A 15,611-nucleotide genomic window follows, 5' to 3' on the forward strand; every position below is an offset into this window, starting at 1 on the left:
AAAAAACCCCTTTAACAGGGAGAGAAAACCGGAAGGACCCTCAGGGAGAGCACCAGAGGAGGGGACTCTCTCCCAAGATGCACAGCGTGCAATGGATGTCGTGTTTACACAATTTACACAATACAACACTGAAGGAGGAGAACACAATTATAATGGACTTATATGATGTGTGAAGACTATGATGAGCAGCATGCCAAGCAGCGCCCAGACGCCACCGGAAGAGGCCAGGACCCGAGCCACGCGACCAGCGTCACCATGTAAAAAAGAACAAAAAAATGATCCGATTCATAAAAAGCGTTACCAGGACACACGCGCACAAAACACACGAGCGCGGGGGGTTCAACGCGCCGTCAACCGGATATCTCCGGGGTGACGTGCGGCTTTGAGGAGGAAGTCGCGTCACTTCCCCCCCGCCGCCATTGGTCGGAGGACACGTGACCTGGCTCGGCTAACGCTAACATAGGCTAACGCTAGCGCCCGTCGGTCTCCGCCAACCGGTGACTACATACCGCAGCTGGCCGACGTCAGCGCGGGGCTTTTGCTTCTACCGTCCGTGTCGCGTTAGACGTCAGAGGAGAGATGGGCGACGCGGGCTTATAAACGACGCGACTCCGCTCGATGAGCTCACGCCGACTCCCCGAGTCCGCAACCTTGCTAACGGTTAGCTTGTTTTGCTAACGCCGCCGTTCCTCGGGACCAGCCTCCCCTCTCTCTCTCTCTCTCTCTCTCTCTCCCCCCCTTCTTTCCTCAGCTCTGCCGTCAAGTGACCAGTGACCTAAATCGTTGAGATCGCCCTCCTCCTCCTCCCCCCCTCCTCCTCCCCCCCGTTGGATGGGACTCCGGGCACCTGTTAACCATGAGTAACAGCCACCCTCTGCGCCCCTTGGCCTCCGTGTCGGAGATAGACCACATCCACCTGCTGTCCGAGCAGCTGGGCGCCCTGGTGCCCGGCGAGGAGTACAGCGACGTTACCTTCGTCGTGGAGGAGAAGCGTTTCCCGGCGCACCGGGTGATCCTCGCAGCCCGCTGCCACTATTTCCGGTAAGCTCCGGACGTGTTGCGTTACTCTCAGCTTTGGTTGCTCCGTTACACTCGGGTCACCGAGACCTGCAGACTGCCCGGTGGCAAAGCAAGGTGGCTTCCTTTGCTTCTTCCGGCTTTCTCCTGAAGAAATGAGGAATGAGACAATCAAAGCCTCACCACATGTGCCCTTCCTCCCCTGCCTGCCTGCCTGCCCTTCCTCCCCTCACATAAGTTTTTCTTTTATGACATGGTGATACCTGTGCATCATGATCTTAATACATTTTATGTCCATTATAATTGTGTTCTCCTCCTTCAGTGTTGTATTGTGTACATTGCGTGAACACAACACCCATTGCACGCTGTCCGTCTTGGGAGAGAGACCCCTCCTCTGTTGCTCTCCCTGAGGTTTCTCCCTGTTAAAGGGGGTTTTAGGGAGGTGTTCCTTATCCGATGACAGGATGTTGTGTTGCTGCTAAGCCCACTGAGGCACATTTGTAATTTGTGATATTGGGCTACACATATAAAGTTGATTTGATCTGTAGGCTATGATGTCATTACTCTGGCAAATTTACTACCTCTACTTAATGTAGTGCTGCTACGATGTGACTACTCTCTTGCAAATGTACTACTTTTACTACTTCATACAGTGCTTATATGGCAATTAAGTCAAGTCAATTTTATCTGTTATAGCCCATTATCAATCTCTCCCCTGCTCCACTCTGTGGGTGTGGGTGTGTGGAGGGGTTGACCTCCGCCCTCGCTGAAACAGAGGAGAGAAACTAGTGCGACCATAAATGACAGTAACAAGTAACTTACTGGTACGCGACAAACAGTGCTATTTTCTCCCACTAGGCTTGAATGGATTTTGACTCTCTTGACTGTCTTGCAACTTGAATGTATGTTACGTAAAAGTTACAAGTGAGTTGATTAAATGGTTTTTTTATTCTTGCCCGTCATTCCCGACCTCTGACCTTGAATAAAAATCAGATACAGACCTTTGAGTAATACGTTTGAGAACCCCTGTTTTAGACTGTTTATACTATTGGTATAGTAAGCCTTGTTATAACCAACATTGGGTTCCTCTGCCAAGCCAGTAAGTACCTCTTAAAATAACTCTGTAATTGTCCACGTCGGTTCCCGCAGGGCCCTGCTGTACGGCGGCATGAAGGAGTCCCAGCCTCAGGCGGAGGTGTGCCTGGAGGAGACGCGGGCGGAGGCCTTCTCCATGCTTCTCCACTACCTCTACACAGGCCGGGCCAGCCTCAGCTCCGCCCGAGAGGAGGTGCTCCTGGACTTCTTGGGTCTCGCTCACCGTTATGGGCTGCAGCCGCTGGAGGACTCCACCTCCGAGTTCCTCCGCACCATCCTGCACACCAACAACGTCTGCCTGGTCTTTGATGTGGCCAGCCTCTACTCTCTGAGCGCGCTCAGTGCAGCCTGCTGCGCCTACATGGACAGACATGCTCCTGAAGTGTTGAGCTCAGATGGCTTTCTGACGCTGTCTAAGGTAAGCTTTTGAAAGCCATGGCTTAGAGTTAACACCAAAAAAACATGTAAATGTTAGTACATCATTCACTGGTGCGCTTATTCAGCTATAACACAACTTTGGCAATCGTCACTTGGGAGATTGGTCACTTGTTCACAGAGTTGTTTTGCTGGTGAAATACTGAAAGTGGATGATAGATGTAGAGGTCTGCCAGCAACCGCGTGGCCAGCAGAAAGAAAAGTCCGTTTACATTTGGTTGTTGTCAAAAGCGTAAAATAGTATGAATTGAGTTTGTAAGTAAGTCTTGGTGGGTTATCAGGGTTATAGTTAAGGTTTGATCTTTTTTTATTTTGATTTATCTTTGAGATAATTTAGTATATATTCGTCCCTGGGGGCGCGCCGACCATTTTCAGCGAATGCCATCACGGAAGAGCTCGTTGCGAAAAAAGAATACAAAATCCCCTATTGGGGATTATTTTGGATTTAAACCGGGCACAACGGCAAGCCGAAGGACCTAAATGAAGATGTTTGCCGTCTTTACAAACAAGTAGTGCTGGCAAAAGATTCCAACACTATTAATTTGCGCAAGCATTAATGTAAAAATCTAATTTTACTGAAACATTACAACCTACTGTTCTTCAATTAAACAAAATAAATCACCTTGAGATCTATGCTAGGCAATAAGCTTTAAAAGCAGACTGAACAGCTGTCCGGCAATATTTGAAACAACAAAAAAAAGTCTGATGGCGTCAGAGGACGCCTCTGCTTACAGCTTCCTCATGAACAAACAGATGGGGATAACATAACTATGCTGTTAAATAATCAGTGTGCACAACTGCACATACAGTTTTGGGTCTAGTTCTCAAATATGATTTATGACTTGACGTTGCTTTTCAGCACCAATCAGTCGGACAGCAGCTACTAAAGACAGCTTAATTGTCCCTCAGTCACTGCCCTGTTTTGTAAAAGACTCGTCAGAAATCAGTGCAACAAGCGCGTGCATATGGCCCAACTCCAGCTGCCACTTTCTATTCGTGCATGCTTTGAATTGTGCTTTACAGGTTAATTAATTACGGAGTTGAATTCTCGAGGAGGCAGACCATTAAATTAGCAAAACAAAAGCACAAAAATCAGGCCAGAAATCGCCCCAAAAAACAAAAACAACCACCAACTGGACTCAGCCATTTGCAGATTGCTGATATATTCTAGTGCATTCACGTGCTCCAGAGTTGGGAAGTCGTTCTTCCCACATTGGCATGTTATTGAGCTTTCAAATCTTAGTATGGAAACAACTGAATTCAAGCCGTTTAGTGAGGGTCCAAGAAGATGGTCCGTTCTCACTTATGGATCATCTTCTTGGACCCTCACTAAACGGCTTGAATCCAAACTTGATGGGGCTTTCAGCAGAAGTCTGCGTGCTGCACTATATGTATCCCGGAAGAAGCACCCTACAAAGAAGTGTCTCTCTATGGCAATATACCCGCCGTCTCAAACACTATCCGAGAACGAAGGGTTCGATTTGCTGGTCATTGCTGGAGGAGCAAGGAAGAACTAGCAAACGATACATTGCTTTGGTCACCCAAATGTGGAAAGACGTGTGGGAAGGCCTGCAAGAAATTACGTCAATCAACTTGTCGACGACGCGGGATGTCCATCTGAGGATCTTCCAGCTGCTATGCAGGATAGACGGGTGGCGTGAGAGAGTCAGAACCATCTGAGGATACTCGACCTGATGATGATGATGGAAACAACATAGACACGACAAAGAGGATGTGTTGTATTTTATTGCTCAGACCTGTTGCTGCACCAGTACATTCCCTTAAACCACTAAAATATTGCTTTACCTGGCTTGTTATCAGGGTTAATGCTACTGAATAACTTTTCTAACTAATCTAGGTCACTACGTGGACAGCAACACGGTTACAACCCAATATCATATGGCTTTCCTTACAAATTACATGTCAGCAAAAAATTTGATGTGCAATTCATGAATTAATAATAAATTTCTTACCATCAACCAAACATTTATTTTCTGCCACCATGCTTCTGCGTATATGACGTCACAAGTCGGCAAGTCGTGTGCCAAAATTTTCGCCGACTTTCCAAGTTGTTGTGCCGACTTGGGGGGGTGTTCACGTCTATTTTCCCAGTCGGGAGCTAATTTTTCCGATTATTCCGACACCACATGAACGCATGATTCGTCCAATCGCCCAAGCCCATCGCGTGTGTTAATCGGTCCTCTTTTGATAACCATGATGTCCTGGAGTTTGTATGATTAGATATATTTTCAGGACAATGATTATCGAAAAAAAGTACATTTTAAAATTTTCCCGTGAAACAAACTTAAGTAATTATTGATTATGCAATAAAATCCTTTGGGCTTTTTAAAAATATACTCTGTCCTGTTTCTTCGGTGTGTGTGTGCAGGCTGCTTTATTGACTGTGGTGAGGAGGGACTCATTTGCGGCCAGTGAGCGGGAGATCTTCCAGGCCCTTTGCCGCTGGTGCCGTCACCATGGAGAGGGGGCGGCCACACAGGAAGTGATGTCAGCAGTGCGGCTGCCGTTGATGAGCCTGACGGAGATGCTGAATGTGGTGCGTCCAACTGGGCTGCTCAGCCCTGATGACTTGCTGGACGCCATCAAGACCCGTTCGGAGAGCCGCGACATGGACCTCAACTACCGCGGGATGCTCAGTCAGTCTCCCCACTCCTCAGCTGTCTGTCTTTTTTTGTCTTGTCCTAACTGTGTTTTTATGTCTGTCTGCCTGCAACCATCTCACTGTATATATTTATCTTTTTCTGTCTTTCTCCCTGTTTAGTAGCCTTAACACTACCTGCCTGTCTATCTGATTATCTGTTGTCTGTCTGCCTATCTATTGGATTTTCTTTCTTTCTGTCATTAAACATTTCCAGTCATTTTGTGACTGACTCACACACACACAAGCAGATGCACATGCACATGCATTCTCTCATATGTGTGTATCCTAACGTTTCAGTCCCAGAGGAAAACATTGCTACCATGAAGTACGGAGCGCAGGTGGTGAAAGGCGAGCTGAAGTCGGCGCTGCTAGACGGGGACACTCAGAACTACGACCTGGACCACGGCTTCTCCAGACACCCCATCGAGGAGGACGGCCGGGCGGGTATCCAGGTCAAACTGGGCCAGCCCTCCATCATCAACCACATTCGCCTCCTGCTGTGGGACAGAGACAGCCGGTGAGACGGGCTCGTTGCTTGGCCAGACAGCACCACTGAGAGATCAGCAAGTGATTGATGTGTAGTGTAAATTCCTTTGACAAAAACGATGAGTGGAAAATGTTCTTCGGCAGCTTTTTATATTCCTTGATGAAAATGAGACGATTAAGTATAAGAAGGCTATCTTGACTGAAACGAACTTACCGCACATGCAGGAGGCGAAGTGAGATTTATGATCAGGCAAAAAAAAAAAAACAAACAAAAAGAACGGATAAGAGTACTATTAGTGTACCGGATCGATGAGCAGTATTGGCAAGAGTAGTAGTACTATTAACATTTTAACGATATCCATCCCTAGTCTGAAGTCCTGCTGGGGACAAGAGATAGAAAGTTGACATCAGTGGATAGCATTTGTTCAGGTTTTATAGCTCAATTTACAGTTACCATTAAACTCCCTAAATGAGAACTGCATCATAAGGCTATCTTAAGCGAAGTTATCTTTCCAGCATTTTCGGGGGGTTATGACTTGGAGATTTGTGAGTTTTGTGCTTTGTGATGAGGTAATTTCTTTTATTTGAAACAAAAGACCTAAATCAGATATTTTATTTGATCGTTTCTATGCAAGGAGCTCTTGAAAGTTGTATTGCCATGAAATTAGTGCGGTTACATCAGTCCAGAAAAACTCTCTAGAATGGAATTTCTCATACTGAGTTATAAACGAGATGACACGCTAAGGATTTTAATGTATTTGTGTCCTGAACATTTGTACCTGGATCGTTTCAGGTCTTACTCCTACTACATCGAGGTTTCTATGGATGAGCTGGACTGGGTGCGTGTGGTGGACCACTCGAAGTACCTCTGTCGCTCTTGGCAGAACCTCTACTTCACGCCGCGGGTGTGCCGGTAAACCACGGCGCCGGCCTTTCTTCTGGCTTCACACTGTACACGTGTCTGAAGGACACCTCCTATTGACTCACCGTTAATATTCATGACATAACCTGATACTTCTTCATTTGAACATTCTCTTTTTCTTGCCCTCGTCTGCAAAGAGTTCAGGGTCATACCCGTCACAGCTATGTGTTTGATAGGGATTCGCTGTCTTGCTCAGTGGACATATTCCGGGCAAATGGTCGCTCGTGTGGGGTTAAAGTCGGCATCCCTACTCACTAGAACTCATTCTGCACTGAAAAACACACCAGACTCGGATGAAAGCCTGTGAATGAGAAACTGAACTGACCGTTCTCTTGCACCCTAGGTACGTGCGCATTGTGGGGACTCACAACACAGTCAACAAGGTCTTCCACCTGGTGGCTTTCGAGTGCATGTTCACCAACCGCCCGTTTACTCTGGACAACGGCCTTTTGGGTAAGCTGTGGAATCGCAGACTCGTCACTCTTGAGTAGTAATAGTGTTTATTTTGTACGTATGCCTCAGGAAACTGTTTGAATGTGAAGTTAAAAGTCATTTATACTTTAGTCCTATGAGGTTTATGGTTTGGTGCTACAGCCCCTGCTACTGGTGGCCTGGTGCAGTTCCAGCAGCTGGGATGAGATGCAACTTTAATGTTGCCCGTGTGTACGAGTCAAACATTACAGCAGACCGTTAGGTGTACCTCTAAGAAAATAAGTGCATGAACATAAAATGGGAGTGAGGCGGGCATAAAACATCACGAGTGAAACAGCAACACCTGTAAAAAGATAGCGAGATATGGTATTTATTTATGGGCTGGTAGGTTTGTGCATACGAGGAAGTTAAATTGAAATATGAAGGACGTAAGGCGACAGTCTGTGCCTGTTCTTCTGTTGCTCTCGTGGTAAGATGCTCCAGTTGAAAGGTGAAATGTGGATTTCACGTAAGTGATAGGAATAATGTGCAACACCGCCTCTCACTGCTCCTGATGTCTCCAGTCCCCAGTGAGAACGTGGCGACCGTCGCCGCCTGCTCTAGCGTCATCGAAGGCGTCAGCCGCAGCAGAAATGCCTTGCTCAACGGAGACACGCGCAATTATGACTGGGACTCCGGCTACACCTGCCACCAGCTCGGCTCGGGGGCTATTGTGATCCAGCTTGCCCAGCCCTACACCATAGAATCCTTAAGGTGAAGTAGGCTGTGAATATTCATTGATGTTAGCGTCAGGGTTTCTTGATAAAGCCATAGAGAAGCATTGTTTAGTGTTTTTGTTTTGTTTTTTTATCTAGCAAATTTGTCCAAAACTGTGAATCTGGACTTTGTCTTGGTGGCTCAGCCTAGTAACCGCAGACCATGTAGGCTTAGGGCCTGGTCAGTGTCTGTGGTTCACATGCGGCTCAGCTCCTCTGTTGCATGTTTATCCCTCTCTCTCTCTCCACCCTGTATCCTTTGTCTACCCTGTCCTTAGCAATCCGGCAAAAAAAAAATTGCCAGAAAAGTCTTAAAACAGGAACATATCTGGAAATGGTGTGGAATTTTGAAAAGGACTGTACAGGACACCTGTGCAGTCTGTCGTTTGCAAATATACAGTTTGAGGTCAGTTGTGTTCAAAATGCCTAATGACAGATAGACGCCCGTTTCCTTTTCCTTGGCAGGTTGCTCCTGTGGGACTGTGACGAGCGCTCCTACAGTTACTACATCGAGGTCTCCACCAATCAGCAGCAATGGACCAAGGTGGTGGACCGCACCAAGGTGGCATGCAGGTGAGTTGCCCAATAGTTTCGCCTCTTTCTCGCCCCTCTCTGCAAACACCCAGTGTATAAGTGATCCTCTGCGAAACAGTGATCGACCAAACAGTCCACCAATCTGCACTCGGCGACCCTCTCTACTTCCTCTGGTTTCCTTCAAGAGCCCACAATGGATAACAAGAGCAGGTTTGATGTAATGTGCAATACATAATGCCAGATTTGTAAAAAGATGGCAAAAGCAAGGGAAATGGTGAAAAAAGTGTTGTTGGGGAAACTGTCTATTCAAATTTCCTGAGGGACTGGAGGGAAATGTGGGCCACCCAAACCCAAATCTGACCTGCACAGGTGCCTTCTACAGATTAAACTTTATTGGAGCGCCATACGTTAAACTTAATACCCGGTCTCGTCAGATCCGACTATGGCCGGACTCGACGAAGCAGCGATATTGGCAACGCTGTCTTCGGGAGGGGGGCGGAGTCGGCTTGTGTTCGTCACATGAATGCGTCTCTGGGTGTGTCGGAAAAAAAACAGTGGTTCGGCCTGGAGTCGCCTCGTCACGGAAGTGGCGAGGCGACTCCTTCGAGACTGCCGGCCGGAGAGATGCAGTTGGCGAACGCATGCAGTACGAGGGTGGGTGTTTGAATTAAAATAGGGATCGATTGGCCACTAAATTGGGAGAAAAAGGGAAAAACCAGAAATACATTTTAAAAAAATTTTAATAAAGAAATCATCAACCGCCACACTTCAGTTGGCTCAAGGGTAAGATGGTTACAAGCTAAGCCTTTTTGATATGTTGATGTAACGTTGAAATTTAAACCAACTGTTATTTGAAGAACTCATCTTGAAAGTGTGTTGAAAGCAATTTCTAAGAGTCAAATAAGATGGCGCCATGCTATGGCGACATTCTGACTCTGTAAAAGTGACTGCTGGTGTTACAACACCGGTGGGACTAATTTCCTGTAATGATGAAACAGCTTATGGGAAGGATGTCTCCTCTCTTGTCGACTGGTGTAGCAATAACAATCTGGAACTGAACGTCAACAAGACTAAAGAACTTGTGGTTGACTTGTTCAAAGATCAGGGAGTGCTACTACCGCCGACCTTTAACACCCAGGTGGTAGAAAGAGTGATGTATTTCAAATTCCTTGGGACTACAATCTCCTCCTCTCTGGAATGGGGAAACCTCACCACCATCCAGAAGAAAGCTCCATCCATCCATCCATCCATTATCTTAACCGCTTATCCTGCTCTTGGGGTCGCAGGGATGCTGGAGCCTATTCCAGCAGTCATTGGGTGGCAGGCAGGGAGAAACCCTGGACAGGCCGCCAGGCCGTCACAGGGCCGACACGAACACACACACACACACACACCCATTTTTCCTAGAGACAATTTAGTATGGCCAATGCACCTGACCTACATGTCTTTGGACTGTGGGAGGAAACCGGAGCCCCCGGAGGAAACCCACGCAGACACGGGGAGAACATGCAAACGCCACACAGAGGGCGACCCGGGATGACCCACCAAGGTTGGACTACCCCGGGGCTCGAACCCAGGACCTTCTTGCCGTGAGGCGACTACGCTAACCACTGTGCCACCGTGCCGCCCAGAAGAAAGCTCACCAAAGACTATTCTTTCTAAGGCAGATCAGGAACTTTGGAGTGTCGAGGGTTGCATTGTTACAGTTGTACAGAACTGTAACAGAAAGTGTGCTCACTTTCTCAATAACTGTATGGCATGGCAATTCTACAGCCCACGAGAAAAAAACTGTTGGACAGAGTCGTGCACACAACTTCAAAAATAATTGGCCGCAAACTCCCTACCATTTCTGAATTATACCATATTCGCATTCAGCGGAAATGTTTTTCAAATTTTAAAGGACTCCTCCTGGCTGACCCCCTATTCAGTCATCTCCCTTTGAGTAAAAGACTGCAGTATCAAGACCAGAACATCTCACTTCCACAATGGCACTTACCGTGCAGCAGTCCACATCCTAGATGCTTCACTGATTGTACAAGTACAGACTCCTTCAGCACAAGTACAGACTCCTTCAGCACAAGCACTTTAATTTGTCATTTTAAGGGCATGGGATATATGGTTGCAGTAACTGAATTATAATTGTAACAGTATGTTTGGTAACACTTTCTATGACGCTTGCATCTATAACACCCTATAAACGTCTATAACGCCATATAAGCATATATAACGCCCTATAAGCATCTATTGCATCTATAACGCCCGTACTTTCCTATAATGTGTATTACAATGACTAACGGCTATGGCTGAAGACTGAAATAGCACTGAAGTCTCATTATGCAGCTCTACAAAACTTCAGCAAAACAAGTTGGCTATGATGCATTATGACATTTGACAGATAAACAGGCTAATGACATATTTATAATGCATAAATCTGTTTTAAATTGACATAATGTATCATAAAGGTGGTTATGAGGTGTTGTGAGGGCATATACATGGTTATAATGAATCTTACAATGACTTATAGCTACACTTATAGGGCATTATAGATGCTTATAGGGCGTTATAGATGCAAACTTCATAGAAAGTGTTACCGTATGTTTCTGTGGACCCTCTTTGTATGTATTGTGTGGTTACATGTTTACTGTTGTTATCTTTGAGCACGCCGAAACAAACTCCAAATAACTGTCAAGTTGACATGGCAGTAAAGGGAGGCAGAACTTTTGATACATTTTGTAAACGGTCAGTTCCACACCTGGTGCGCCTAGTATTGACAAACCCAACCTTGCCTGAAGCACGTTATTCAACCTAATCTAACCTTTACTTTCTTAATCAACTGGCCAGAAGAAGCATGAAAACAGACAGAAGCTGAGGACAAAACAACGTACATAATCACATAATAAAGGTCATTTGGGTCTTTGTGCTGATTGTGTTGTTTAGTTTTTCCTTCCCAATCTGCCTTGCAGGTCTTGGCAGACACTCAAGTTTGACAAACAGCCCGCCTCCTTCGTCCGTATCGTGGGGACTCACAACACAGCCAACGAGGTGAGGTTCTCTCCCGCTGGACCAGGTGAAACTGTACTCGGCAGTTCTTTCCAGAACCCGCGCTTGTGTCTTGTATCTTGCATTTGCAGTTTTACATCCACAAACGTAAAGACCTGTTCAAACACATAAAAAAGTTTTGTTTTACGCTTTTCCCTCGAAATGACCCCCCTCCAAAGAATTTCACCTTAATACCCAAAAGCCACAAGTGACTTATACTTTTCACCAAACCAACAAGGTTTTTAGAAGAACAGGACAAGGAAAGGTTTCTTACCAGCCACGGTGGCTGGACTCAACAAACTGACCCCCCGCTGGTTGAGTTTAGTAGCATTTGCCTGTTGGTACTTTCCTTCCTCCAGTGTAGAAGTACTATGTGGTCTGAAAATGTATTTATGTTTCTCTTTCTTCGTCTCCCTTTGTCTCTTTTCCTCTCCGTCTCTCTCGGTTTTAGGTGTTCCACTGCGTCCACTTTGAGTGCCCGACCCAGTTGGAGAACGTGGTGAACGAGGGCAGCCCGGGCCTGGATTACCTTGAGGATGGTGCCACCGCCCCCCAGCCACGACCTCCACGACCTTCACGCACACACAGTCTGCTCCCCTCTCAGCCCTCCCAGTCGTCCTCTTCCTCATCACAATCCCACCACTGAGAGAAGTCATATCTCTCTCTGTCTCTCTCTCTCTCTCTCTGTCTCTCTATCTCTTTCTGTGTCTCTCTAAGGTGGTCAGAGGGAGGGTGAAGCTCACATTGCCGTTTTGCACAGCCCCCCCCTCCAGTCATTCAGACTGTGCTGCTACGACGCTGCTAATGCATTGGTTTTGTCAGAATAACCCCGCAATCCTCGTCTGCAATCATAAACACAACTAGCACAGCATTGTGTATTCAGAGCAGCAACATTCTAGCATTGTGAGCCAGACCGATTTTTCTCAGGTGATGCGACCTCTCCGTCACTTAGACCAGTTTTAACGAAGTGGATGCTCTAATCACAGTTGGGATGCGGTACAGCATAACTGTAAACGGCAACAGCACTGGTAAATGGTGGCGTAAGTTGTGTCAAGGAAGCCAGATCGTAGAGGAAGTCACATGACATGGCTACAGTGTGTCTTGTTGTCATGCTAACTGTAAGCTGTATGACATTGTAAGGTGTATGACTCTGTTTGTGTTGCTTACAATTGTACCCCCGCTGCTCCTTAGGTCATTCTCAGGATCTGTATTTGGACCGTCCACTTTGCGGACAGAGTTACCTTTTGGAAATTTCTTTCTCAGTGAGTGGGAGGACAGACACAATTGCCCAAGAAAGATTATTGTAATCTGGCTCACAAGGCTAGCAACATTCAGGGCTCCAGTCTTGTAAGAACTTAAAACATAATGAAGGAAAAACATTTTTTTTTTTTTTTTGGTCAGTTGGCCCAAAATGATACTAGCTGCCAGTGCAATGACAAGGTTTTCATTCCTCAAAGCCCAAACAGGCAAGGTGTGATATGTACTTACTGTCCAAAGATGAGGCGTACACTGCAATACGGTTATTCCACCAAAGAAGCCACAGAGGGAAATTATGGTTATTCCATCGGAGAGGACATGGAATAATAGAGGTTTCATTCCAAAACGATAAATCCATTTTGCTACCTGAAATTTTTGCTAACTGAGTCCATTATTTGAAAAGAAAAAAGGAAAAAAAAAAAAAAAGAATAATGTTGGGTTCCCATCCTCAAATCCAGTTATTTTCAAAATAGGGGTCTTAAGAGGATTCAGAATTCTAATAGTATCCTTCAATGTTATTTAACTTCTTGGCAGCTATCATATTGTCAGACTATGTCTTTATTTTTCAAATAATCGGATGTCGGATTTTGGAATGAACCTCTTGAAACTGTTGCTTTTTGGCCTCTGAGGCGACTTCCGGAGATGTTTGTATGCAGATGACACTAATTTTGATCCTATATAAACTATTGTGTGTCCGTTAGCATCCTTTCACAAGCAAGAACAAAATCTGTGAACCTCAGGTGGTGTGACTTTTTCATACTTTTGTAATTCATAATTCTTGCCTCACGCAAATCTTACTAAAAGTAGATCGGACTAAATTTGGGGTCCTGCGTTAGTATTGATCAGCACAAATGATTTGATGAAAACTCTTAAGCGTACATTTGTAAATTGGTGTTGAGGCGCTTGGACCAAACTATTAATGCACTGGCGTCTTAGGAGTCATGGTTGAGCAACTGTTTATGGCACTTTATTGCACTCAAGTGTACTGGGAAAAAAAAAAAAGGAAAGAAAGACATTTGAAGTCCTCGGATATAGAAACACAATACTGGAGTGCCGGATGTGATCAACCTATTTGTTTTTGTACATTACAGAACTAATTTAAAGATTTTCATGCTTTTTCTCTTTCATGTCCAGTCAGTTGACGGCGTTGTTTTTGTTTTGTTTGTTGGGTTTTAAGCTGTCAGTGCTGTGGTCCCCATGTCTCCTGTCCTTTTTAACTTTTGCATCCTCTCTGCTCTGATGTTGCACTTTTGAGTTTAGTTTTTGAAACGTGTTACTTGGTGTTGAAAGACCCAAACCAATCCACGAGGCCCCCGCCTCCTCCGGTTACATCCCCGATGACGTGTCTTTACATCTGGCTTTGTTATTTAGGATCATAGATTTGATACGTCTTCCTCGGCAGTTGGCTAGAGAACCGAACGAGAACCATTTTGATGTGGTTAGAAGTTGTTGTAGAGAACTGAATTTCCCCCGACTCTCATCTGGTATTTATCTGGGTTTAATATGTATTTGACTGGTTTTGCTTAATATATTTACCTGTAGTTTTGACCCTTATCCGTCTGTGTTTTGACTCTTGTTTCCTCCTGTTCGATGACTTGTGTATATCCGTTAATGTAAAAAAGACTCCACGGTGTTTCATGTGAATTGTTGGGAACTTCAACCAGTCTTAATGTCCACGGCCCCCTGTATGAAACTGTAACGTTTGGTAGATGGAGGAATGTGTCCCCCCCCCCCCCCCCGTGAGGTAATAACAGACACTTGATTGTAGGTGCCGATGGGCGACGCTGCCCAATGAGGTAGTCTCAGCATTGTTCTTGCGATACCATTTTTATTCCACCAAAAATATATATATATTTTAACCTTCTTTTCTTTAAATGACCCTGTAGAACCGGATAATGTAACAAATCCCCGATAATGTAATAACCCTGATAATGTAATAAAAAATTGCACTTGAGGCCATTGAAAATGCAATAAAACCCGATAATGTAATAACTTCCTGATAATGTAATAAAGTGCATTTCCCGATAATGTAATAAACTATATATCATAGCTAACCCTAACCCCTAACCCTAATAACGTTCCGTTAATGTAACACATTATTACATTATTGGTAAAAAGTTTATTACACTATTGGGAAATGCACTTTATTACATTATCAGGGAGTTATTACATTATCAGGTTTTATTGCATTTTCAATGGACTCGAGCAGATTTTTATTACATTATCAGGAAGTTATTACATTATCAGGTTTTATTGCATTTTCAATGGACTCGAGCATTTTTTATTACATTATCAGGGTTATTACATTATCAGGTTTTATTTCATTTTCAATGGACTCGAGCAGATTTTTTATTACATTATCAGGGTTATTACATTTTCAGGAAGTTATTACATTATCAGGTTTTATTGCATTTTCAGTGGACTCGAGAGCAAATTTTTATTACATTATCGGGGTTATTACATTATCAGGAAGTTATTACATCAGGTTTTATTGCATTTTCAATGGACTCAAGAGCATTTTTTTTATTACATTATCAGGAAGTTATTACATTATGAGGAAGTTATTACATTATCAGGTTTCATTGCATTTTCGATGGACTCAAGAGCAGATTTTTATTACATTATCAGGAAGTTATTACATTATCAGGTTTTATTGCATTTTCAATTGACTCGAGCAGATTTTTATTACATTATCAGGAAGTTATTACATTATCAGGTTTTATTGCATTTTCAATGGACTCGAGCAGATTTTTATTACATTATCAGGAAGTTATTACATTATCAGGTTTTATTGCATTTTCTATGGACTCAAGAGCAGATTTTTATTACATTACCGGGGATTTATTACATTATCAGGTTCTACAGATGGACCCCAATCCACTCTGCCTAAATGACTGCCCAGTTTACGACCTCCATTAGCAGTCCAACACAGTGGGGTTGAATGGATCAGGAGGGGTTTTCACAGCACCCAGCAAAT

The 15,611-nt window shown here is 44.6% G+C and overlaps 1 protein-coding gene across 1 annotated transcript; it reads left to right on the forward strand.

Moving 5' to 3' along the window:
- Positions 1-474: 474 nt before the first annotated feature.
- btbd9 (BTB (POZ) domain containing 9) lies at positions 475-14,182 on the forward strand. Its single transcript, XM_056294794.1, has 10 exons — positions 475-1,041; positions 2,167-2,530; positions 4,937-5,204; positions 5,507-5,726; positions 6,489-6,608; positions 6,961-7,070; positions 7,613-7,802; positions 8,270-8,377; positions 11,302-11,380; positions 11,829-14,182. Exons 1-10 carry the CDS (start codon positions 857-859, stop codon positions 12,021-12,023), a joined length of 1,839 nt encoding a protein of 612 aa, XP_056150769.1. The 5' UTR covers positions 475-856; the 3' UTR covers positions 12,024-14,182.
- Positions 14,183-15,611: the final 1,429 nt, after the last annotated feature.

This window comes from Lampris incognitus, chromosome 15, assembly GCF_029633865.1.
Source record: "Lampris incognitus isolate fLamInc1 chromosome 15, fLamInc1.hap2, whole genome shotgun sequence".
NCBI lineage: Eukaryota > Metazoa > Chordata > Actinopteri > Lampriformes > Lampridae > Lampris > Lampris incognitus.